This window comes from Cyprinodon variegatus, unplaced genomic scaffold (assembly GCF_000732505.1).
Source record: "Cyprinodon variegatus isolate N-32 unplaced genomic scaffold, C_variegatus-1.0 Scaffold1049, whole genome shotgun sequence".
Lineage (NCBI taxonomy): Eukaryota > Metazoa > Chordata > Actinopteri > Cyprinodontiformes > Cyprinodontidae > Cyprinodon > Cyprinodon variegatus.
The window spans coordinates 135,832-160,407 of NW_015151502.1; the positions used below are offsets into that span (position 1 = coordinate 135,832).

Genomic DNA, 24,576 nt, shown 5'->3' on the forward strand with positions numbered 1-24,576 from the left:
AAGTAAAGTAGGTCTGCTAATTTGATAAGGCAAAACTGGGAAAGCCATTTTTGACATTTCCCTTTGCCCTTTCCTTCAGACTATAACACTAGATACAGGGTGTCTCAGTCTCTTTCAGTAGCATTTTACAAAGATCATTTCTGCTTTTTTAAATTTGAGCAAAAAATGGCTGAAAAAGGAACCAGGATCTGTTTAGCACAACAGATTTGATTAAAAGCCTAGAATCAGCTTCATAGACTGAAATCGTCAGTGTTAATTATAATAAAAGAAAGATGATGCAGTATAAAAACACTCAGATCAGGATAAAAGCCTGAGGAACATTTTTTCACTCCCAAACTCTGTGACATTTGTATAAAAAATACGACTAGAGAACAGTGACCATCAGCGGGGACTATGACAGGCAGCAAGGACTCTTTGTTTTACCTCGCCATAGTCTATTTTTTTCTTAGTATGGCTTCTTCAAATTTAAACTACATTGTTTTTTTTCCTAAATACTTTAGAACCATGTATAAAACATGGTAATACTAAAAGGTATATTAAAAAAATGTCTTGATAGAAGCATTGTTCCACTTCCTCTTCTGTCCAGCTGTTTTCGTCCTTCTACACCGACGTCTCTGACTGAAGCTTCATGACAAACTTGTGACTTTTTGGGTCGATGAACTCTTCAGTCAAGCGCAGGAAGGGGAGGGGCATCACCTTGATGACCAGCGCAAAGTCGAGGCGTTTCAGGCAGAAGACCTGGCCTTGGCGCAGTGAGGCTGTCACCGGCTCCTCGCTCACTAGTGTCCACTGGCGCCCCCTGTTGTTATCCAGATACTGGAGGGTGGGACCAGGGCTGAGGTAGCGCTCCAGGAAGGCCTTTTAGGAAAAGAAAAGAGGGATTCATTATCAGGATCCTAAAAATCTGAGCATGGCATGTCTAGTAAAAGTATTCATACCCAAGGAACCTATTTTTTAACATTAAAAAGAGATTTATGTGTATTTTAATTCAATTCTACATGATGGACCAACACAAAGTAGCACATTATTGTAAATTTAAAAGAATATGATACATAATTATAAGACTTAAAAAAAAATTATAATAATAATAAAAAAATCTGAAACATGTACTTGTGTTTTGCGTGTCGTTTGGGGTGTTTCTCCATCAGTTTTACACATTCATAGACCATTAAACTTCTTTTTCTAAAAAGCTGTGGCTCAGTCAGTCAGGCAGAATGGAGACACTGGGAAACATCAGCTTTAGTGCTGTTTAACAAATTATTTTTGTCCGAAATTTTGAAAATGATGATCCCCCTTTCTAATACAACACAATTGTGTATTTTTGTGTTGGTCGGTGACATGAAATCCCAATAAACTCCACTGACATTCATGGTTGCTATTTGAAAAAAAAAAAGTGAATAAATGATTCCGTAAAAGAATGATAACTTTTAACTCTAATATTGCAAAAATGATTTGCGATTTTTCCTTTTTTTAAACAGGTTATAACCAACCATGCAAACATTGATCATTTGTAGCACTCAGGTTTATTTCTATACATTATTCATCTGGGACTGCTCCCATTGAATGTGTTCGGGGAAAGAAATGACTCTCAGCAGAACATCCAAAACTAATTGGGCAAAGCGGCAACTCGAGGCCAGCCTGCCTAGTTTTGGTTTTAGCCAATCACAGTAAAAACTGAAATCACAGCAGACGCTGTGACAAAAACACAACAATTGACGCTTTTACGTTCTTGCTGCTCCTCTTTCAAAGATAATATTGTAGATTTTAACAAACAGATGTGACAGCAGCAGCTAAGCCTATATCCTCATGCACTGCCATATTTATTTGCAGTATTACTTGCAATTTTGATTCCGCCTTGAGCCCGAAGCAGAACCAAAATTGCAAGTAATACTGCAACTTGAATGACGCCATTGATTTAAGCTGGAGTGGTACAAAATGGATTCTTCTTCTCAGTTGCAGACAGTCTGCAGCATAGATCAAAAGAGGAAATCTTTAATCAATCCCACATCCACTAGCATATTAAATGAAGCCTTTTTGCAAGCAGACTGTTTCTAGAAACCTTTGTCAGTGAGCTTCAGAACAAGTCCTGTTGTGAAATGTCTTTTCTCCTAAATATTCTATGGTCAACTCTTAGTACCATTATAACAAAGTGGTAGCACAATAGATGCTGCCAAACATTTTGTGCAGAGATTGCCAACTCTCCAGAGAGTCAGCCGCTGCAGACCACTAAACTTTATGTAGCCTTTAGATTAGCTTAACCCTTCATAGGTACCTCAGTGAAATACTGAAAATCTAAATTTCAAGCCAATAGTGTTATTAGAATCCAGGACAAGACCTTATTACCTTTGTAACATTAAAAAAATATGGATATTTTGATGGCAAAAATGTATGTCAATGTAATAACAAGAAATGCCAACAAGCCCGAATATATTAAGAAAAATAACAAATGTGCTTCTATGAGAAATTCATGAAAAACACTCTGAGGGTGAAAGAAACAATTTTTTTGGTACAACAAAACCTTAGAGGCCTTAATGCTGATACGGGCACTTACATTTTTTTTTAGTTTATAAACCTAAATACCATTGTTAACTAGGCTTATTAACTTTACTTTTTAGATTTTCAATTAACGTTTTACCTTTTTCTCTTGATTTTTCAACTTAATTTCCAATAGGTAATATATGATCAGGGCTCATCTAATTGGTAAAATGCCAGAATAAGATGTAGAGCCATGTAGCAGTATCTTAGCTGAATGGCTGGATATAGATCTTGTGTTTCTAGACCTCACTGAGGGACGGGGGGGACTCCATTTGTTCGCAAGTGATCAAAAACGCTAACTTGTCCTATAAAGGGTTAAGAACAGTAAATTAAGGGTGTCACATAATTGGCTTCCATGGCTGAGCACCTGCATCCATCTATATTTCACCAGCAGTATGGTGATGTATAATGGGTGCACCAATGGACCCAATGGAGCTGGTTTCTCCGGAGTGACCCTTTCAAATATCTATGTTTATATGCATCTCAAGGTGGGACAATATAGTGAATAAGGACATAGAGTATGATATAAAATAAAACTTCAGTCCTTCTTTTTCTGGTTTTATTTGTGCAGATCTTGTTTCTGTGCAGCTCTTAAGAAGCACGCCTCCTAACCTTGGGCGTCATGTTGTGTGTGATGCAGAACTGCAGATGGTTGATGATGCTCTCCATGGTGTGATAGGACTGCTGCCTGGTGGCCCGCAGGTACTTCTGCATGGCCCGAGCCATTGGGGCGAAGATGGCCTGGGCGGCTTCCCTGGGATCCATCACCTCCCGTGGGTGTTTGGGAGAGGAAGACGGCGACTCTTCATCCTGGTGGCGTTTGATATGGGTGAAGGCTTCTTCTACTGCCACCACCAGTCTGAAAGTAAACATTGCAGGATCCAGGTCATGTGGAGTTTTTTTTCGGTTAGTTATGACTAATTAAGATGAATTTAGATACTACTTTAACTTTTTAGGTCTTTAGGACTCATTGTCTATCAGTACAGTAAGACATCATGCATCTCTATAACTACCTGGCCCTGCGTTTGCGGACCCTCCTCTCAATCTCTGCCTCCTCGTAGTAGTATTCATTGTGGCTGTTGTCTCTTCTCCGAGCGGCGGCTGCTATCATGGCTCTAGACTGGCCTGTGGAGTTGTTGGTGTTCTCTTTTGGAGAAAAAGACTTTTAAACTAATCAAGCTAAGGAATGAGAGCCTCTAGGGGCATAAAGTAGAATCATGTATCATATGTACTGATTTAAAAATGACAAATTAATACAAAATTGGCTTAAAGTTATCCAGAGAGGACTTATTGTGTGTTGGAGGGGAAAGGTTACCTTCTTCCAGGTTGTAGACTTTAAATGAGGAGATCTTTTTGGTGAGGATGGACTTGGGGAGGTTAAGCAATGCAGAGTTATAGACCGGGAAGTCACTGTAGTACTGATCCAGAATCCACACTGCGGCCCTCTGGATGCTGCATAGCAGCAGAAAGAGGAAAACATGAACGTTTAGCAGCACAGCAGGAAAACAGAGCTGGTCTCAGAGTGTAGCATTTTGAGCTGCACACTAGTAACATGTCAGAGGAAATGGTAAACCACAGAGAGCAAGAAAAGGGCTTGGTAAGGCTGATAAGAGGTCACAGGGAAGTCCAGTTTTACTACAGGATATGAGGTACTTTAAAACACAAACATTTTTATTTCTTATATCTATGCTTATAAGCTAAAATACTTTTTATGTAGGTAGTGCTTAGCTTGGACGGTTAAAACTCTTTTTTTTCTTCCCAGTACTGATGTAGCTGCACAGTTCAGAAAGAGGTTTCAGTTGCTCTGATGGTGAAATTTCATCATCTTCCTGCTGCAGCAATGTTAACTTAAAAGATCACTCCAAGGAAATCTGGTGCAGCATCTTTTAAACTGCAAATACGAGGCAATAGTTTGGTTAATAAACACCTGTTTCACTGATGAAGCATGCAAATGATGATGACGATGATGATGCATGCAGTGGTGGTTTTAGATTAAATCTGTGGGGGGCTGCTTTCTGCTTTATTTGCATGAATAAAGCAGGAAGCAGCCCCTAACAGCAATTTCTAAATAATTGTGGAGGTAAATAGTGGAGATGAAACATTAAATTGGTCCAAGGGAATAATTAGATAATGATTTAGTATTACACTGCAAAAAATAATCGACAAAAAGTTAATATTTCTTCAAATAAGTGGATTTGCTCTTAATTTGAGCGGGGAAATAAGATGTTCTCCCAAAGGAATGAGTATGTCTGATTTTAAAATACAATTATTAGATTTGATGCACTTGAAATAAGATAATGAAGATTAAATCATCTTATTTCCTCTGCAAATGGTCTTACCTCTTTAAATTAAGGGAAAATATACTTAGTCTTATGTAATGCTTGCAGTACAGGGGCCATAAAATGGGGGAGGACCAGTTTTACAGGGGCGCTGGCCCCTTTTGGCTTCTTTCTAGAACCGCCCATGATTGCATGACTTAAGTAAATGCTATGTACCAACATGATGTCTTTTATGAATGTCAATCTGGTTTAAAATCTCTTTGTTTAAATGCCCCAAATCAGAACCCATGAAGTTTTGTTTTTTATTAATTTAAAAAAATGTGATAAAGCAATATGTGAGTGGATAGCTTATATGCAAGCGTGCAAAAGGGATGTTTGTTCTGATGAATTGCCAAAGCGTTTGCATGTAAAGGTGTTACAAATGGCAAGAAGTTCTGCATTAATCTGCGTGTTAAGTAGAAGTTCATTGTTGCATATATAGTTTCCGAGTACAATCTGGTTTTGCAGACTAATTTCTGATCAAGGCGTAGATATGCTATTGGTGGCCTGTGTGAAATGGAACAAAAGAGGAACTATCAAAAAGCTTTTCAGAATCCTTTAGACATAAATAATCTTCTTAGAGCTAGCTAGACATCTGTTTTAAAAATAAAGTTTGGCCTCTTTACTTCCCTCATTAAAATATATATTAAATAGAATTGATCAAAAAGATAATGGGACCGAGTCGACCTCAATCAGACTAAACTGTAAACTAATTTGGTTTCAGACGGAGATAGACCAACCTGTTAATCTAACCTTGGCTGCAGCAGGAAGGACATTTAGCATAAATATTGGCCAATTCTGAAGAGCAAGTCAGGATGACTGAATAAAAGATGTTAAAATCTACATTGGTTAATATAACTGAGAATTAGATCAGCACATTTAAGGAAATCAGCCACATCTGGGTATCACATGGTTTGCTTTATTTGTGCCAAATTAGCTTAACATCCATAAAAATGTTCAGTATGAAATAAATGCAGCCTTTTCCACATCCGACTGAAGCTATATTTCTCCTGTATCTCTGTATATCTATATGTTGTTTAGGAAATATACTCCAGTTCTTTAGATTGACCAGTACAACACTCAAAAAACATTTTTTTTGCCTATTGGCCTAAGTGGTTAGGGCATTATGTTTGTATCCCAGAGATTCTGAGTTTAAGCCCCACTCCAACAGACTGCCACTCTGAGTCCCTGAGCAAAGTTTTGTTGCTTTGTACTTGTGTAATGACAATGAAGTCATTTGAATTATTCTCAGAGAGGTATAACAACAAACATCTCTGTGGGAGCTCAGCGGTTAGCAGTTTCAACCTTTCTGTTTGTTCTTATTCTTGCAAGAATTTTATACTTAGAGAGCCCCGTTGATTATTTTTTCAAATCTCCTTTGTTAAGTTATTTTATTTCCCATTAACAGGGAGCAGCTAAAATAACACAAACAAACAGTTTATTAAATGCTGCTACAGGAGTTAACCCTAATTCACAGTACTTTTGGTTTATTAACATCTTATTCTAAACCACCCTTTGGAATTAAAAATATTAAAACATTTAGAATTGGCCGGTCCGATCTTTAACAATGTGGAAACTGCTGTCCTTCAGGTAAAGCCTCAATGGTGAACCTCCAGTGTTAGTCAGACTTTGTTTACTGTTAATGGTTAATTTTTAGGTGTGAATACTTTCCTGTCTGCAGGATGAATTTATTTTATTTACATATAAGTCAAGTGTATTTTTACCGATACTAACCTAAGATGCCCCACATTGTAGAAGCGGCTGACTCCATCAGTGGTCCTGACAACTTTCAGACAGAAAGCGGGTCGTAGGTGTCGAACCTCCAGCAGAACCAGAGCCAGGTACTGAATGAAAAGCAGTGCGTCCACCAATGATGCAGCGTATCCCACAATCCCCCTGTAGTCCGTCTCTCGAGGCTCCAGGACTCTGACGCCATAGAAGAGCCAATAAGACGCGACGAAGAGGAAGACCAGCGCCAGCAGCAGGCAGCGGAAGACAAAGAAGCGTGGCAGAGTGGCTCTGGGCGGGCGGAGAAACAACGCCCACGTGGAGATGAGGAGGATCAGGAGTTTGAAGGCCAGAGAGATGTAAAGACCCTCACATGGCGTTCCACAGGGGTCCAATGTTTCCCGCCACAGGAGCTGTGGGAGGGCAAGGAAGGCCAAAGGAGTGATTACAGAGATGAGGCCCAAAATGCCTCCTAGAACAGGGCTGATGTAGCGGCGACAGTCTAGAGGTAGAGAGTCCTCCAAGTCTTTAGAGGTCCGAGTCAGATCCTCATTGGAGACGCTGTCCACAGAAGTACCAGTGACCACAGTGGTGGTTTCCCCCCAGTTATCATCCTGTGGAAACAGCAGAGGAGGTGAAGGTGAGGATATTTCCACCTAGAACAACACAGGCAACACCAGAAAATACATAGATCTGACCCTGTCGTCTACTATAGTCGACTCAGGATCCAGCAGCGGCTCCCCCGGAGCCTGGATCATCACAGATTTATCTCCACGGACCGATCCATCCCGGTTCTTTAAGCGATGACGCTCCCTTCTTTCTCTGAAATACAAACAAGTGGAAAAGCCAGGAGTGGTCAATTATTCCCCAATAAAGGTTTCAGCTTAAAACAAGTATTTTCAAAGTAATCATTAATTGTTACTGCAGGGCCATACAGTAATATAACCCTGGCTTAGTTTAAGGTTATCAGGGAAATACAGTCTTGATCCGAATAAAGACCAGTTATGATGTTGTCCTACAAATATTCTGGATCATCCCTGCAAATAATTCTTTATTGCTCATAAAAATATGAGGTCGATATGATAACTATGTCATGGCCAGTGAATACATAGCTTTTCTACCTTATTTGCATATTATTTTACTTTACAAAAATATATAATATATTTGGGAATATGATTCTTGAAAACCAGTCCTCTCTGAAAATACAGTTGAAGAATACAGCTGTAAGTGACTGTAAGTCTTTTTACACCAGTGCCTCTGGTGGCAAAATAAAGTATTACAAAAACAAACAAAATTGTATTTTTTTTTACTTTTATTTCTGTTTTTTTTTTTTTTACTTGCCTTTCAGGGCAGAAAATAGGCCTAATACAAGAAAAAAAAAACCGAAAAAAAAAAAAAACCTTCCAACTTTGTTTTCCAGATTATTTTTCCCTCTTGCCTTTCAGGCCTACCGTAGAAGATGTTACGTCTTATCAGAAATAAAATACAGATTACCTCGCCTACCCAGAATCAGCTGGTTACATTTACACTAATCCATTACTAATCCAAACTTACTTAAAGTAAGAAATTAACTTTCACTTCTTCTAAGAGGAACTTTGTTTTCTATAGAATAAACAAAACTAGAAAAGGGCCGTTATAAAAATCAAAAATAATTAAAAGAAATTAAAATGTAACATTAAAACGATTCAAAAACCTGAATTGATCAAAATCAAAAATGCCTGATATATGTTTATATTAAACAAACGCTAAAAGAGGTTATAGTGACCTTTTATTGTAAATTATTGTAGAATTAACTTTAATGAGTGACAACGTTAAAGCCTTAATATAAGGTATTATAAAAACAACATGATAGACTCAAGAGCTGCCTGAGTAAAAAGTCTATAGACTAATTTTAATCTAAAAAAAAAAACAGAAAGGACTTTTCATTTATCAGCAGGTTGTGTTGCTGTAAGACAGGAAGTTCTATAAACTAGAGTCACCTCAACTTTTGTCGGGTCAAAGTCCTAACATATCATTCTATGATTTGCCTCCAAAGGTTTGCTGTGATGCCTGGATTTAGATAAAACCTAAATCTAAACCTACATTTTATCTCATCAATAATATAAACACACAAAGATTGAACATGAGAATTTGTTCCTTCTATTTAACCTTTTCTTCTTTACTTTTACATCAAATGCATTTTTCTCAGCTGTTCTATTTGGAAATTATTATTTAACTCTGGGATTTTCTTCTCCAAAGTCTTCCATGAAGAACAAAAACTGAAGTCATGGTAGTTTGATCCCATTTTAAAGATTGAGGATTTAGTCATCAGCCCACAAGTTACCTCTGACAATACACAAGAATAACCTTATTGCTTCAAAAGTTTCTACTTCTTAGAGCTAAAAGAAGAAATGCATTGCAACACGCTTTATCAACTAAGGTCATGGGGGGGAATATTTGTGCTGCAGAGGTGCGGATCAACTACATTTTATTTGGTGACATCTAGTGGAAATTATATAGAATGCAAACATCCAGATGAACCCATCACTGTATCTTCTACTTCCAATGCTGTAAAGTGGTGGGATTAGGTAAATACTAAGGGAACCCAGTCATTTGATACAAGTGTGCTAAACAAGAGACACATAAAATATAAAAGACCGGGGGTCCAGAAGGCCGAGTCTGAAAACCACTGCTGTAGAGAAAAATCTATTTTCTAAACCTTTTGTTTAAGGCAAGGCATCTTTATTTATATACAAACAAAAATAACAGGTAACAGTTTATCGCTCAGGATGTCCAACTGTACCCATTCAGCTGACACCTAAAGTAAATCTAGAACAGCCCAAATGACCCTAAAGGCATCCAGTAGTTCTGCATGGTGGTTAAAGGATTCTACCAGCTTTGTTCATCCTTTCTTTTATTTTTTATATTTATTCACAAAAAAAATGGTTAAAGTTCAGTCAGGTTGGATGAGGTGTCTTTGCAAACATTAATCTTTAAAGGTATTGTGGAGGATTCTCGCGAATCTTTAACAAGACCCACCCACTCCACTTGTGCGAGAGCGTGCACAAGCTCATTTCTCCTCGTGCACGCTGTGTTTAAGAGTTGCTGTTCTCATAGCTCATACTGTGCTTACTGTGACTGAATGTCCACCCTAACCCCGAAATCCCTCAATCACTATATAGAGCGGGGACTATATAGTGGACTTTATAGTGAACTCAGGTAACTGACTGTTCGCCAGATGACCACTGCTTCTTGCTCCATTGGTCACGTAACTCCTCCCCCTTACGTAAATATATCATCAGAATTATTGACAATAATGAGGACCACTTATTTAGATGATCCACCCGGAAATAAAAGATCGTCCTCTATACCTTTAAGGCTTGCTACATAATTTTGTTTGACTTTAAGTCTCTATTCTGACCAGGTTATTCTAAGGATATTCTCCTCTAATCTAATTTTTTCATTCTAGCTCTGGCTGTCTATGTAGAGTCGAGAACCCGCTAGAAGTTAAAGCTTGATATCTCTCAAGTTTTCTTCCAGCATTGTCCTTTATTTAGTTCCATCCACCCTGACTAGCTTAACTGTTCTTTCTAAACAAAAGCAGCCCGACTGCAGGATGCTGCCACCTCCATATAGCATGGTATAAGTCTGGTCAAGGATATATCCAATATTGATCAGTCAAAAAGTTATATTTTGGTCCAATCTAAGCATCAAATCTTCTTTAATATTTCTGCTTCACAGGTTCTGGCGTATTACTCCTGCTAATGCATCTCACTCTAACGTAACAACAACAAAAAGCATCCCTTACCTGTTTTTGCGGGAGGTACGCGAGTGCGACGACTTGTAGGAATAGCCCGAATACGTTGACTCGTTGTCCATGTCGGAGGCCAGCGGTGGGGGGAGTTTCCGTGCCACTCCTGTCCCCGAGCCGCCGCCCTTCTCCCAGACCACACCCAATTGGCTCTTACGGTTGCTGATGGACTTTGAGGAAAGAACCAACGGGAGACGCAGCAACTCCACTTTACTCCTGAGGGAATCTATCTTGGAGGCCTGCGGGAAAATGAGCAGCGATGAGAGAGGAAGAGAAGATGTAGAAGCTGTATAGAGCACACTGTGTGAACCAGGAGACAGAGGAGAGATTAGGGAGACAGGAAAAAGTGCAAAGGAAGAGGAGAATTTGTCATGTGAGACAAGTAAAACTGTCTTGAAAGGGGCACATACCAAGCAGGAGCAGAAAGAAGAGAGACAGCATTGTTAAAATGTTGGCACCGTGCGCTCTGTTGAAAGGCTGTGTGCCGTCTGAAGCACAGGACATAGCTGAGCCCATTCGTCTCCTTTATGGGAGACTTTTTCATGAGAAACCATAAGCCCATTGGCCCCGAGTGTGTTCTCAGCTTGATCTCACCTTCTATTCTGGCCCCAGCATCTCAAACAAGCTGCTATTACATTACATTTCCATAGATGGAAGACCAAAAAAACCAACATTTGATATATTTTCTAACATTTTTCAGTGTAAAGTTGATGCCAAACACAAGCGTCACATTCCAAAGGGTCCCCTGTGGTTTCTCAGGGCAACACAGCTCAGCTACAATGGGGATGAATGGGAGTCCAGGGGTGAGAAAAGACAAAGGAGGGAGGAGGTGCTGGGGTGTTGTCATGGAGACCAGAACAACAACTCAGCGCTCCTTCTCCTCCTCGATCCCTCGGCTACACACCCCAGAAAACAAAAACAGACAATCCTTTCACCACAGCTATGAATCTCACTTCAGTTTAAAGATGTTTTCTACTTTATCTGGAATCTGTTTTCTGTTCTCAGTCTTCATCAGGACAGGACCGTCCTTGTCTTCTCAGTACTTCACCGTCCAGCCCTTTAATGTAATAACCACTGTCCTCGTGCTGTCTCATTTGGAGCTCTAACCTGCTGTCTCCGCTTTCAAAATCAGACACTTCAATTAACTCTGAGGGATTTCATGTGGTTTCCACGTGGAGTTGATTATCTCTAACAGAGGGATGTGCTGAGCAGCAAAGAGGACAAATGTTCAGCAGATATGCATTAAGCAGAAAGATTGGTGTCTAAAGTGCTGCATTAATATCAGACTGATATAACGCTTCCTGTGTCTGTCCTAAGTAAAAATATCAGAGGTTGTCCTCAGAATCATATTAAAAAGATATATTTTAATAAAATGTGGAATTTTTTTCCCCCTTTGAAACCTATTTAGGCAGAAAAATAACAAATTCCTGTCAACACATTGCTAGAAGATAATTCCTTTATCTGAGCAACAATTTTCATTTTAAATCAAACTTACACCATTTCACAAGAAACAATCATCTTAAAACTGACAAATAAGCTAAACGATTCATCACCTTCATGTAGAAGGCTTTTAATCAGAGGTGTCCAAAGTATTAATGTTTATTACTCAAGTAGAAGTATAAATCCTACTGTTTAAAAACACTTTTTAAAGTATCAACTTAAGCTTTTTACTCCAGTTAAAGTGCCATTTTTAAAACTACTTAAAGTATAAAAGCAAAAGTAAGACAAGAAAAACTGATCAGGACAGATGCTTTGTTGCAAATCCCTATTAAAGAATGATTTCTACAATTCAGGATGATAACTTCGTTATACTTAACATTCTTAGTTTTATAACTGATGGTAACAGTATCCAATTTAACTTAGCATCATCATTTATTTTGGCATTGTCGAACAACATGTTGGTGCAAAACCGAGTCCAACAACAAAGAACTTAATTGTCTGGATGCAACAAGTTATTTTGATGGTTTTTATCTTTTTTAAATACCTATAGGGTCTGTTCAGTGCGCAGTGGGTAGCACTGCCGCCTTGCAGTTCCGTGTTCCGGGGTCTTTCTGCATGGAGTTTGCATGTTCAGTCATGTTTTTTTTTTTTTAGTGAAGTGAGGTACCCCAAACAACAAGAAATAATGCAGATGTGAGATGTTTTTTTTTTTGGGACTGTGTGCCGGGATCCACAGTCCCCCCCCAAAAAAAGACTATTGGGTTAATTGACTCCTCTAAATTCTCCTTAGGTGTGAGTTTGTCCTGTTTGTCTCTGTGTTGCCCTGCGATGGACTGGCGACCTGTCCAGGGTGGACCCCGCCTCTCGCCTGTAGACAGCTGGAGATAGACAACAGCACCCCTCGTGACCCCAGCAGTGATAAGCGTGACAGAAAATGGATGGATGGAAATACTGACAGGCCATAATGAAATGAGCTTAGATGAAACAAAACTAACGGGTCTGTTTCTAAAACGTAAGACGTAGTAATTCCAAAATAATGTAAGAAGTAGAAGCAAAACGTTGTCTAAACAATAATCACTCCAGTAAAGTATAGATAGTCAAAGTGTCCACTTAGGTAAGGTAATTACAATATTTGGTAAGTTTTTGTTCTTTGTTACTTTACATCGCTGCTCTTAATAAATGGTTCTAATCCTCAAACTTAATTAAAATTATGTTCTTAAGAACTAGAAAGGGCAAAGTTTATTAGAATAACAAACTTAACGAGTTCCTCTTATACAGAGAGGGACAGAAAACGAATGAAACAGAAGCAAAGTACTAGCTATTGATAGAAGTCCACTTTAAACTGTGGTCTGTTAAAAGTCGATCCTTAGTGCTTATATTAAAGGCAAATGGATTCCTGCACTTATGTTCCAACCAAGAAGCTTTTGTGAGATACAGAGCAAAAACGATCTAGAAATAAGTAAAATTTTCTTAAATTAAATGTATTTACCCTTAAGCTGAGTAGGTAATTATGATGATTTTCCACTGGAATGAGTATTTTAACTTTTAAAATAAGGTCATTAGATAATGAAATAGTTTTTTTTACTTATTTTAAATGTAAATTGTCTTTTCGCATTGGCAAAGATTCTCACTTACCTCCTCATTTCCAAACAAAAAGGCACTTATTTTAAGAAAAAATTACTTCTTGATTTTTTTCCAGTGTACATGTGAGAAGTATCAGGCTAATTTTCTGAAGTAGGAACCATCAGTACAACTGCAAACATGTCCAAAACAACAATAGTTGATTTAATCAGGTTTAGACCGTCTAGTGACAATGAACCAAACACCAAAACAGAAGGTAAGGTTAGTTATTCATGACCTTTACCGCCTGATTATTGACCTTAGCAGCCCTGTGATGTGGGTTAGCTCTTATTATTGCAATAAAATTAGAGATTTAAGGTTTTATGGAAAAAGATTAGAAGATCTAATGACAGAGACCCATTGACCTTAGAACCTGCATTCTTATTAGGAACATGGGGATTATTTTTAGAACTTTGCAGCTTTCTGCCAAAAACTATCAAAAAAAGAATTAAAGCCTTTTTTTTAAAGATTTTAAATGTAGTCATGGAAAAAAAGCAGCAACTTTTAACAAGTCAAAACACTTTTAAGAAGTGTTTATTGTTTGGTACCAGAAAAAAAGAGCTATTTGACATGTCAAATATCTGCGAACATAAAAGAATGTTCTGCAGAAATGAAACAGCGCAGCTGAGAGAGCAAATATCTGAGTTTTTCCTTGATTTGAGTAAAATCGTCCTGAGAAGAGAATGAAAAGGAGACCAGATGTTTCCATCTTTCTCTTTAGTCAGGAGAAGGTAAATCCTATTGATTGAACCAACAAGCTTTCTCCTCATAATCCAATCAATGCATTGATTTCCTTTAAAAACCAGGGTTAGCTCAATGTGGGGCATGATCCTCACATGTAGTCAGGAAGTGTCATAGAAATACCTGTTAACTGTTTTATTTCATTTCAGTTTGGAATTAATAAAGTGGTTTGGAATAGAACTGAATTACAGAGTATTTTCATGGTTTTATTGGCGGAAATTAAAGTTTCAGATCCTCCTTCAGTCAGTGAATGCATCATGCATAAGTGCTAGGTTGAAGGGAAATGGAAAGAGGAGAAGAGTTTATTTTTTTTATGAAGGAAATTTTATCCAAGCAGTGTTCCGTGGAGGCATTTAGAAAACTAATCATAGAAGAAATATATTTAAAATAAACTAAACTGTTTTCTGTGCAGCCATGTTGCTGTTATAACATTGTTTAATTCAATTTAATTCAATTAAGTTGAATTATATAACGCCAATTCACAACGCATGTCATCTCAAAGCACTTTACAGTTCACCAGATCATACATTCAGATTCATTCAAAGTTTTGATCTAAGGAAATGCAGTTGATTGCATCGACTCATTGACTCAAAGGCAATCCCTCACACTAAGCATGCTTGTAGCGACAGTGGAGAGGAAAAACTCCCTTTTAACAGGAAGAAACCTCCATTAGAACCAGGCTCAGTGTTTAGAAGAGTCTAGTTCTGCTGTTCAACCATCCAGACAAATTATGAAATATTCGCAAATTTTAGGAGATTTCAGTGCTAAAGTTCCCCAAAGAGCTCACATTCGAAGGTCCTGGTAGCAATAATAAATATATTAATTAATAATGAGACATTTATTATCAGGCTACAAACATTTAATAATGAAGAATGACTGTTAAATGTTCAGTTTATCCACAAAGTACAAAAACTGTTTTACTTTTATTCTTAGATAAAAGATTGATTAAAATAATTGAAATTATGTTAGAAAGCCAAAGTTAATAAAAAAACTAAATAATCTAAAATCAGCCAAAGTTATCTCTGGAATCTGCATCTCTAGTTACAACTCTTGTCATTAATACCTTATATAATAACTAATTAGTTACTTACTTAGGTCAAAAAATGTGAAAGCCTAATTATCATTTCAAGGAAGTAAAATGTTGGAAATAGTTGTTTTTTGCAGTAGATGTTGGTGCTGCTTTAATAGCAGAATTGGTGGTTTTTGTTTAAAGCCTTTCACAAGGAGGTTAAATAATAAACTAAATAAATACAATAAATAGCAACTGTGATTACTTGTGTCAACACAGTCCAGAGGCCAGATGTGGCCTGAGGTGGCAGTGAGGGACCGAAAGGTCAGAAGTTTTATGACGTTGTTTCTGGATAAAAGGGGGTTGGGGGGGAAAGTGTCTCCTTCTACGACAAAGAAGAGGGTTTGATTTATATCGTAAAATAACAAAAAGAGCTATTTTAACAGACGGCCATGGCGAGCTGTTTTACCACTGATCAGTTAAACCTCGAAACTGAATCACAAAAAAAGATGTTATAAAAATATGCTCATATGACTCATGAGTTTTATTATGACTTTAAATTTAATTTCTTTTTTTTTTCTTACATTATTTTTAAAATCTACTCTCTTTCGTTTGGTTGTTAGAAGCTTGTTTGCTCTGCTGTTGTCTTTGCCAATAAACCTCTTGGAGAGCGATATTAATCTCAGTGGGGCTTCCCTGGTAAAGTAGTGGTTAAAGAAATTTTAAAAATAAAAAACAAATTAATTAATTTATAAAATCATGCTTAGCCACAAAAAGTTTCAGTGTTTTTAAAGGGATCTTTTTTAAAGAATTTTAGATTTAAGATTTTTAACGGGACCTGATAAATGAAAGATGTATAACCTGTGAATTAGGCTTTAGTTTTCTCCATTGCTTTTATGCATTTACAGGTAATAGGGAGTGGGCCTAACGTTCTTATTGGAAAGTAAACACAGACTCGTTATCCAATCTATCAGGGCAGCACTGTATTTCATCCCGCCCCCCAGGATATACATGATTTCCTATATATTGATTTTTCAGAGGAAGCAGAAGGAGGGGCCCGCTGGGCCGCCAATCATGTATCACCTCTGACACTTGACACCATTGCATAAATAAATACACATTTATATACGCAGAAATAAATCCATCTGTGGGTCCCCTCTGGTCCCCAGGAGCCATGGTTCTTCAGCACCTGAGATGAACTTTAAGCAACAGACACTCTTTGGAATATGATCCAACTGAGGCTGTATCTCCTGCTGCAACTCAAAAAGGACCAACTTCAACAGGAGCAGGAAGTCATCTTCTACAGTAGCATTGTTCTGATCACTCCATGTTTGTCAGTCACTGTGTGGTTTGACCTGGTGAAAAGGCAGTGAGAACAAGGAGAAATCAGGTCTGCAAAGATGATCATCAGTAGGTGACCTTCCCTCCATCCTGTAAAGCTCTAGAGTCAGGAGGATGGCTGTTAACATCTCTGCAGACCACACACATGCTGGACACTAAAGGGTCGGTTATCCTCCCGCAGAAGTGTGTTGCAGTGAGCTTCTGGAGATATTTTTGATTTATGCCAATTATTGAAGCGTGGTCTGCGCTCTGTTATCCCAAACCGCAATGCAAGAGGGACAATCACGAATTAGCTGGGATCCAGGTGGAGAAAGTGTCCCAGTGTTCTCGTGCACCTCGCTCTTCTAGCTGGTCCATCTTCATGAGTCGTTTTCCACAATGGTGGTCATACAAAACCAAACAAGCCGGTAAGGTACCAAACAGGAAATACGCATAGTGTAAAGCGGATGTAGATTTAACCAATCAGAGGCCACCTGTCTGCGGTCACGTAAAATTTTGGACGGTAGGGGCGGGGCATATCTGCTTTAACTGCGACACACACGCAAACAACCTGGTTTCTGAGTATAACCCCAGGCTCACACAGACTCCGGTCTTACCGTTGCGGTGCGGTGGGTGCGGCGTCGCAGTGATTCCAAGGCATTAAAAAGACGTAAACCTCTCTCACCGGCTGCTGAGCTGTCCGACTGCGGTTACCGAGACACTCCGGCGCTGCAGAAAATTCCGCAAGAAAGCTATCCTTGCGGCGTGCCGGAGCCCTCCGCAACAAGCTCTCGCAAATATCCTTATTTAGGCCGTGTTATCGCGTGAAGTTACGTGAACTCAAGTGAACTTCTGTTAAATCTCCAGACCTGTTGCCGGAGCCGCAGAGCCGCACCACACCGTAGTCAAAAGGGCGGTGTGAGAGGGGGTGTGCGGGAGTTGCGGTCTCCGTCGGCTCGGTAACCGCACCGGAGCCAGTGTGAGCAAGGGGTAAACCAGCCTTAATGGTTTAGATTTTACCTTCAGATCAACAGGCAAAGAGTTACTTGTTAAAAAAAAAAAAAGAAAAAAACTCTGAAGAACCCAAGGAAGATCTAAGAGCCATAGCAGTCAGCCAGTTTTCTTTGAAACAAATGAACTCATTCACACCATCACAACCTGTCATTAGATATATATGAAAAAGATGTAGCCGACATACACATATATGTATGATTAGCTTTTTTTTACTTTATTCTCTTAAATATATATAACCATTCCTTACTTGTGCAAAAAAATGTTCCAATCTGATTTGTTTCTAAGGGCTGGAGGATTGCCCCCCCACCAGCCCCCCATAGGAACGGCACTGGCAGAGGAGCAGGTTTAAACAAAGCAAACACACCCAGCATGCAGGGGAGCGGCTCGGTGCAGCCAAACGCTAACTGCTCATATAACCCAAAGTTAAAGTCACTGATGAGACCAATGAGTCCAGATTTCACAGATGCGCGTTTAAAGCTGCGGTGCGTAAAGACGCACAGGCTGCGCAGGAGTCAGCAGGAGGAAAAAGCGCACAGAGTTCAACCAGGAAACAGAGATTATTGCCAGCCCATTTCCTCAACTGGTAAAGAAAATGAAATTAAAAAATTGTGGAAATGAGTCACATTTATACACTGGTAAGATTTATTTATATTAATTATAAGGGTATATAGAATGACTGTGTGACTGCAGCCAAACAGAGTTAAAGTCGTGCCTTTAAATCCTGCATGGTTCTTACCTTACTGCCCAAAAGAGGAGAAAAAAAAAACGCCTCCAGCACAAAGAGTCAGTCAGCAGAAGGGTCCCTGACCAAAAGTCCCTTCTCTGTTTCCTCTGGGTCCTCTTTCCTCTGATCTCTAATTAGGGCAGAAAATTAAGATCTCCATCAAAGCTCTCGGCGCTGAAAGTTTAGATTTTAAAGCAAAATTCCCCAAATCGCCTCAACAGGCTGCAGCTGAAACCCTCATCCTGGATCCGCGCATCTGTTGTGTCCCAGAGTCCCGCTGAGATGGGATGGGAAGGAGATCCATGGCTGAGGAGGAGGAGGTGAAGGAGGAGTCAAGATAGACAGCTTACAGACAGCTTCCGGTGAGGGCCTTTCAAATTAAAAGCCGTTTTCCTTTTGTGTTTTTTATTTTCTAAATTTCATTCACATTCCTGGGTATATCCGTTCTAAAACAACCATTTTTAAAATAAAGTAAAAATATTGCTGTATAATGTTAACTATTTGATCTAATGCAACAACAAAAATAAAACAAAATGAGTAGGACATCGTTTAAAAGGAAACAAAAATTGAAGATGAATGAAATTAAAATCTTGACTTATTACAAGAGTTTTATTGATGTGATGCACTGAAAGCTGTTTTCTCAAAGCTTTACAGGCCTGTTAGAGAACATTAGTGAACAAACAGCATAATGATCAATGCTCAAAATTAAAGCTGGTTGTATAAAGCAGTGTAATAATCGGTTTATTACGCCCATCCTAGCTTTGAACCTTTAACAGACGAGTCCAAAGGAAAAGAGTGTGACATGGAAACATGAACATCCAACTAACTTAATGATTAATGAGTTGCTACAAGCATGCTTAGTGTGAGGGATTGTATTTGAGTCAATGCAATCAACTGGTTTTCCTTAGATAGAAAATTTTGAATCAATTTGACTCTATGATCTGGTTGAACTGTAAAGTGCCTTGAGATGACATGTGTAGAGAATTAGGCGCTATGGAAATAAACTGAATTGAATTCCAGCTCCAGTCTAGAGCTGTTGCTCTGCAACCTTTGGGTTTATTTCTGCTCCAAACAGCCCAATCAGATCATCTATTATCTCTTATTAATTGGATCAAGAATGGCAAAGGCCTGATAAAGAGCGACTCATTTATATTTAGGTTTTCTGGAGCATCTGTAAAATGCATGGCAGAGGCTCTCAGTGACTGGAGTCTGACACCACTGGGCTAACTAGACTAACCAGGAAATAACCACAGAACCTGAGTGGAAGCAGCAAATGAAAGAGATTTGGAAACACCTCCACTGTGAAATGACACAAATAAATCCTTTTTCCAGTTTCTCACTGTGTTTCCTCTATCCTCCATGTTTAAGATGTGTTTCTGTTCCTGCACATCTGATTCAAAAAACTGACCTTCACAGCAGTGTCGTGCTGCAGAATCCTGTTAATCACTCCATATACTGCGAGCCCAGTGATTAGGAAACACCTAAAACATCCAGGAAATCGGTGCCTGAAGAGGAGGTTTGGAACCACTGATGTGGGATACGCAGATGATCAATCAGATGAGAGGATGATGGAACATTTTAGGAGATGTGAAATATGTCAACACCTTGAACACATTATCCCAATAGTGAAACACGGTGGTGTTAGCATCATGGTCTGAGCGCGCCTCAGTTCAAGGAGATCTAGATACAGGATAATAAGGCGTATAATGAAGCACTTTAACCTTAACAAGTCCATATTTAAAAGCACAACCAGAATTGCAATGGTTCAGGTATAGGCAGAGGGCCTGAAGTCCAAACCACAACAAAGGCTAGAACTTATATATTCCCCAGAGCTTATTATACAATCTGCCTGGAATTGAGCTATTTTGAAACAACAAATGGCAAAAAGAAGGAAATCAGTCTGTAGATGTGTAAAGTTAACGGATACACACCTGACAGACATGCAGCTTTATCTGCAGCAGGTTCTACCAAGTAGCCCACTGACACAGGAGACAATAAAAGCATCAATATTATAATTGTTACATAGCTGTTTATTATATAGAATATGTTTATTTTAATGCTTGTAATGTAATTCAATGTAAACTTTAGTGCAATAACGAATCTATGTTTAAATTTTCTTTTCTTTACCAATGAAATAGCAACATTGTTGGACTGGAGCTTCATTCACCATCGCCCTCTAGTGGCTGCCTCAGCTAAATGCCATAATTGCAAATAAAAAAAACAATTACTGTTCTGTAGGTGTAAATAATTAGTCCTACATCAAAATAAGATAAGGCTTAGATTTTTAAAAAACATTTCCTGTCAGTAGTTAATCTCCAGATGCGATTAAAGATATTCAGCTTTTTGTTTGAAGGTGCATGTCAGTTTTTTGAAAACGCTGTGGATGATTTTCTGCTCTGTTGAGCAATCGGCTCATCCCTGGTTCTCTCCTTAATTAGCCAGCAGTAGAGGACACACTGGCTAATCAAAGAATAAAGCAAAATAAATACAAAACATTCCATTAAAAATATATGATTGAAAATCAAAGCCCACAAGGAATGTTCTTATTCCAGTTTCTTCTTTTTAATCTCACAACACAAACCAAAAAAAAAAAAAAATCCAAAATGTGTTTGCCTTCTGTGCAGCTAACTCACCCTTCTTTTAAAACAAAACAGGAAATAATTTATGCATCCTTTTATTAAAATCATGTCTACAAAAATAAAATCAAATACGAGGACTAAGGCTTTACAGAAAAAAAAATGAACATTATAAAACAAGTGGGCTGGATTTCTCTATATTACACATGACTGAGACCAAATAAAAAGATCATGAGATGGAAATTAAAAATGTGTTTATGCATACAGTAGTTTGCACTGTGCAGGGAAATCTATATGTGCAACATATATATTTATATATATATAAAAAAAACAAATGTAATCATTTTGAGCTGCTTTTAATCCAGCCAGTTAGGGTCACAACATTGAAGTCAATGTACAAGTTAATGCTTGAAAAGGAAGATGCATGAAGTGTAGAGGTAGAAACAGGAAATACAACCACTGTAGTTGACTAGTAGAGGAGGGGAGGAATAAAGAAGAGATGGAAGGTAAGAGATTTAGATAGAAACTGATCCTGATTCAGCTGATCCAGACCAGCGATGATATTTATTGTGCTTTCAAACTGACAAAACAGAAAAAAACATCTCTGCTGGTCTGTGGTGCCGAAAAATCAGCAGCCGAAATGGTTAAAAAAAAAAAGATTTCCCCTTCAAAGCCCCACTTTGGTAGATCTCTGTTCAACTTTAGCAAGTCTCTTCAGGATCAGCTGTGAATGTGATTTTCTGCTGTTTTCCTGTCCCTCCTTCAGAGAATGTAAACACCTATTATTTTCATTTTCTTTCCAACAGCATAGAGATAGGCTGCTAATCTGGCAGCTTCAGGTTGGAAGTGCGACGAAAGGCAGACGTAATCATTACCAAGAAATCAGCCGAGATTCATTAAAATCTCAGTAATAAACAAAGAACTTAGTGAAATTTAAACAAAAAAAAATGTAGCTTGTGGTGTTTTAGTAAAGATAAAGTTAAAAGAAGGAGAAAAGTACTTGGATTTAGTGTTCCTTACTGTAACCCAGGACTAACAATAATATGTAGGTTTAACAACAAAAAAACAAACAAAAACAAAACAAGCACCCAAACTGGGAGGAAATGGGACTGATGGGACGTACTTGGGGCTAGCTCAAGATGCAAACCGTTAGCATGACTCTAAAGCTATGCTAACATGGGGCTTAGCTGTATTTATTATTAAGTTTTACTCTCTTTTAACAAAAGAAGCCCACAGTCGGCTCAATGTTTTGCCTCTTTGCCATTTCGTACTTTTTATTTTAGCTGTGAGCTCCACTTTTTTGGAGGCATTTTGTACCGAATACATTCAGAACAGTTTGTCAACCAATTCTTTGTAATTAACTGTTATAACCTCATTAGAATTTACCACAAGAAAATGGCTTTGATTAATGAGACTGACAGGCAGGATTTCTTTTACGTTGTTTTGGTTTGATCCGGTGGAAATTAATTATCTGCATAAATGGTCCAAATGCGGATCTGAACCGCTGTTTTAATGGATATATAAAATATTTAGCAAATAATATATTTTTAATTCAAAAATATATTAGATTTAAACATTTCAAACCTATTTTTAATAAATCCATTTATCATTTTAATAGTACAGTTATAGAATGATGTCTTTATGGGCAGAAACTGGAGTTAGGCAAGAGAGAAATGGGCTTATGTGTTAGCGAAGGTATAATAAACCATTACAGATTTTTACTAGTATGTTGCCAAACCTTGATCCAAAATAACTGACACACCAATAAATGGAAAATAAAAATCTATGCTGGTCATCTTCATCCCTTTAAGCTTAATGTATGTGTAGGAAAATGGCAGCCATTTTTTTTTCTCTTTTAATGGTTTAAAGTGGGGTTCTGTGAGGCGGCTGTAAGTAGTCATTATCTGACTGCACCTACATAAATGTTTTGAGTTAAAGTGAGTCTGGATCATATGTACAATCTAACGGTTAGTTTCTAGCATTCATGCAAACTCATGCGAGGATGACATGGAGGGGTTCGTGCGTTTCTAATGATGTTCCATCAGAACGCCGGCTTCCGTTCTGTGTTACTAACAACCCAACAGAACCCTACTTTAGCTAACCAGAACCACGGCTTTAAAGAAAGGTTCTAAACAGGTTCTGGTTAAAATCTACAGCTATTTGTAATCAAATAACGACTTGTTGGCTGATGTAAAATAGATGACTTTTTGAAGTGGTTGTAGATGAATTTCATTACTTTTTACATGGGATTTTGTTCTAGTTTTATGCTAAGCTAACAGGCTAACATGCATGAAAGCAGTTGAGTTTACCAGACGTGTTTTTCTGGACTTCTTCCTGACACTTTAAACTTAAAGGCGGTCCAGCACAAAATGAGACGTAAACATCTTGTAGTTTTCTACCTACTTGAACCAAACACTGAGTTACGACTGAGGGTTGTAGCATGAAGCACCGCCGGTGCTCAGATTTGGTTGTGACTTGTTAAACCTCCGTAATGATGAAAGCTGGCATGATGTGAGCAGCTGTGTGTCTCTGCAGAGATCCCTCCAGATAAATCAAACCTACCTGCTTTTTCAGTAGTAAACAGAGCAGTAGTGTCTCCCAAAGTAAAGTAAAATGTGACGTTAGTAAAAGTTCTGCCGTGGGGAGCAGCCTTCCTGTAGCGCCTGTAGAAGCTGAAACCACAGTGATTCAGTGAGTTTAGTGGTGCTCGTGTTTCCTTACGCAGTGCAAATCACCTGAATTAATCAGACACAGTCCTTCGGCCGGGGTGGAAGGTGAACGTGGTGTCCGCCGCTCCCCGGTCAGGGGGAGATGCATTATGGGTAAAGTGCTGGGGTGACGGGTCCCTCGGAAAGTTTCCTTAAATTAACATTTCAACACTTCTCTGCTCCGTTCCTTCAACCAGCTCACCAGAACCAAACAAAAGTCTTTTTTATTTTTTTCCTTCACAAAAATCCAACTTGTCTTTGTTTTCCTCCACTTCAATTTCTCACACTTCCTTCTTCCTTTTCACCAGCAAACTCTTCATTTCTCTTAGCTCTCTTCATGCTTTTTCCTTTAAAGTCAACCATCAAGTTTTCTCCCATGTAGTCTGGATAAGCGGAGCACAGACCTGCATTGGAATCCCCAGACTAATTAGTGTTCAACATCTGTGCATGAGGAGATCAGCTCAGAATCCAGTCGACAGGATTTTGGGCTCTGCTGTCGTTCCCTCGTTCCCTGTTTGGTTCAAATCCAAGCAGAAAACAAGAAGTTAAACATTTAAGAACTAAAACTTGGTTAAATGGTCAAAGATCCAAATAGAGGTTTTTCTCACAAACCGTCTCCTGAGCTGCGGTCCATGGAGGGCGTCCTGGAGACGGTTGCAGAGGGACACGGTTGGTCCTCTGCCTCATCTCTGAGCGACTCTAGCAGCTTATTATGGGCCGTCTCGATCTCCTGCAGAGGCGTCAAAACATCAATAATCAGCAGAAACACTCAGAAATATTCTTCTTGTCATCCAAACCACCAGTGGAGATCTAGATGAGTTTTACAAGGAAGGCCAGTGATTTGTCATAGAGGCAACAAAAGAATAATAAAAAAAAAAAAATAGAGTGGTGCACGACTTTAAACGAGTAAATAAAGTGAATGTGATTGGTCATTTATGGGGCGGGATTGTTGTGGCGGAAGGTTTGTCAGCACGTTTGGTTGTGGCCGGTTTGTCGGAAGCATCTCGCTAACCAGTTAGCAACTTAGTGCTAGCAGATTCCCAATGGGAAATT

At 38.6% G+C, this 24,576-nt stretch overlaps 2 protein-coding genes across 3 annotated transcripts in view; both read right to left on the bottom strand.

Annotated features, from left to right (window-relative positions):
* Positions 1–437: 437 nt before the first annotated feature.
* On the bottom strand, positions 438–18,534 carry LOC107101069 (vang-like protein 2). 2 transcript variants are annotated; one of them, XM_015399826.1, is made up of 8 exons: positions 18,252–18,534; positions 10,369–10,610; positions 7,280–7,403; positions 6,588–7,195; positions 3,851–3,987; positions 3,549–3,681; positions 3,148–3,394; positions 438–858 (listed from the first exon to the last, which is right to left on the bottom strand). In XM_015399826.1, the coding sequence occupies exons 2-8, from the start codon at positions 10,437–10,439 to the stop codon at positions 601–603; spliced, it is 1,578 nt and encodes a 525-aa protein (XP_015255312.1). In that variant the 5' UTR covers positions 10,440–10,610; positions 18,252–18,534; the 3' UTR covers positions 438–600. The 2 variants fall into 2 exon arrangements, with proteins under 2 accessions (XP_015255312.1, XP_015255313.1); XM_015399827.1 differs by lacking the exon at positions 18,252–18,534 and adding an exon at positions 10,782–10,913.
* Positions 18,535–22,750: 4,216 nt separating this feature from the next.
* The window catches only part of arhgef11 (Rho guanine nucleotide exchange factor 11), a 42,305-nt gene continuing 40,479 nt past the window's right edge, over positions 22,751–24,576 (bottom strand). Inside the window, exons 41-42 of the mRNA XM_015399825.1 lie at positions 24,136–24,253; positions 22,751–24,034 (exon numbers count right to left, since the gene is read on the bottom strand). Coding sequence (XP_015255311.1) covers positions 23,985–24,034; positions 24,136–24,253 — 168 coding nt within the window. The 3' untranslated portion in view covers positions 22,751–23,984. The remainder of the gene's footprint in view (positions 24,035–24,135; positions 24,254–24,576) is intronic.

Excerpts from the sequence above, each read along its gene's own strand:
- LOC107101069 (XM_015399826.1), bottom strand. The coding sequence starts at position 10,439 with ATGGACAACGAGTCAACGTATTCGGGCTATTCCTACAAGTCGTCGCAC. Across the intron at positions 3,988-6,587 it reads TACAATGTGGGGCATCTTAG|CATCCAGAGGGCCGCAGTGT; the intron begins GTTAGTATCGGT and ends GCTGCTATGCAG. Across the intron at positions 859-3,147 it reads CACACAACATGACGCCCAAG|GCCTTCCTGGAGCGCTACCT; the intron begins GTTAGGAGGCGT and ends TTTTCCTAAAAG.